This window comes from Pterocles gutturalis, unplaced genomic scaffold, assembly GCF_000699245.1.
Source record: "Pterocles gutturalis isolate BGI_N339 unplaced genomic scaffold, ASM69924v1 scaffold13012, whole genome shotgun sequence".
Lineage (NCBI taxonomy): Eukaryota > Metazoa > Chordata > Aves > Pterocliformes > Pteroclidae > Pterocles > Pterocles gutturalis.
The window spans coordinates 394-888 of record NW_010115506.1 but is presented as its reverse complement, the minus strand read 5'-3'; the positions used below and the strand labels follow the sequence as shown (position 1 = coordinate 888).

At 47.1% G+C, this 495-nt stretch overlaps 1 protein-coding gene across 1 annotated transcript in view; it reads right to left on the bottom strand.

The window, feature by feature from the left end:
* Nucleotides 1-261, bottom strand: part of LOC104463037 (splicing factor 3A subunit 1-like) — a gene marked incomplete at both ends in the record, with an annotated part of 3,519 nt that extends 3,258 nt beyond the window's left edge. The window contains 1 exon segment of the mRNA XM_010075209.1: nt 8-261. Coding sequence (XP_010073511.1) covers nt 8-261 — 254 coding nt within the window.
* Nucleotides 262-495: the final 234 nt, after the last annotated feature.

The following is a 495-nucleotide window of genomic DNA, read 5'->3' as shown; positions in this document are numbered from 1 at the left end:
AAGGAACACTGCCCTTCTGTGAAAGCTGCTGCGGAGCACTTTGCTGCTGTTGCATGACCTTGGGAATAGCAGCCAAGGGCTCCTGGGCTTTTCCCTCTTTGAACTCGCTGACTTTGTGCCGGTAGTATGCATGGTAAGGATCGTTGGGGTTCAAGAAATTGAACTTCGGGTTGTTTATTTCATTCTGACGAATACGAGCTTCAAATTCTGGACCATTTCTGGGGAGGAAAAAGAGGAATTGTGCAGATGAATGGGCGTCAACTCAAGTGTAGAAGTGCTTCTCTCATAGTAAGACGTGGGGATGCATCAGCCCCTCAGAAGACAATTTCCCCCCCTACATGGAAGGAGTTTACCTCTCTCCAAGTCACTCACACACAACACAGCAGCCAGTCGTATGCACACAAGTTACAGGCATTTGCCCGCATTTAGCTGATAACACCTCACAGTGAATATTTCAGACAGTTAAAACTCACACGTGTTCCACAATCACATTTG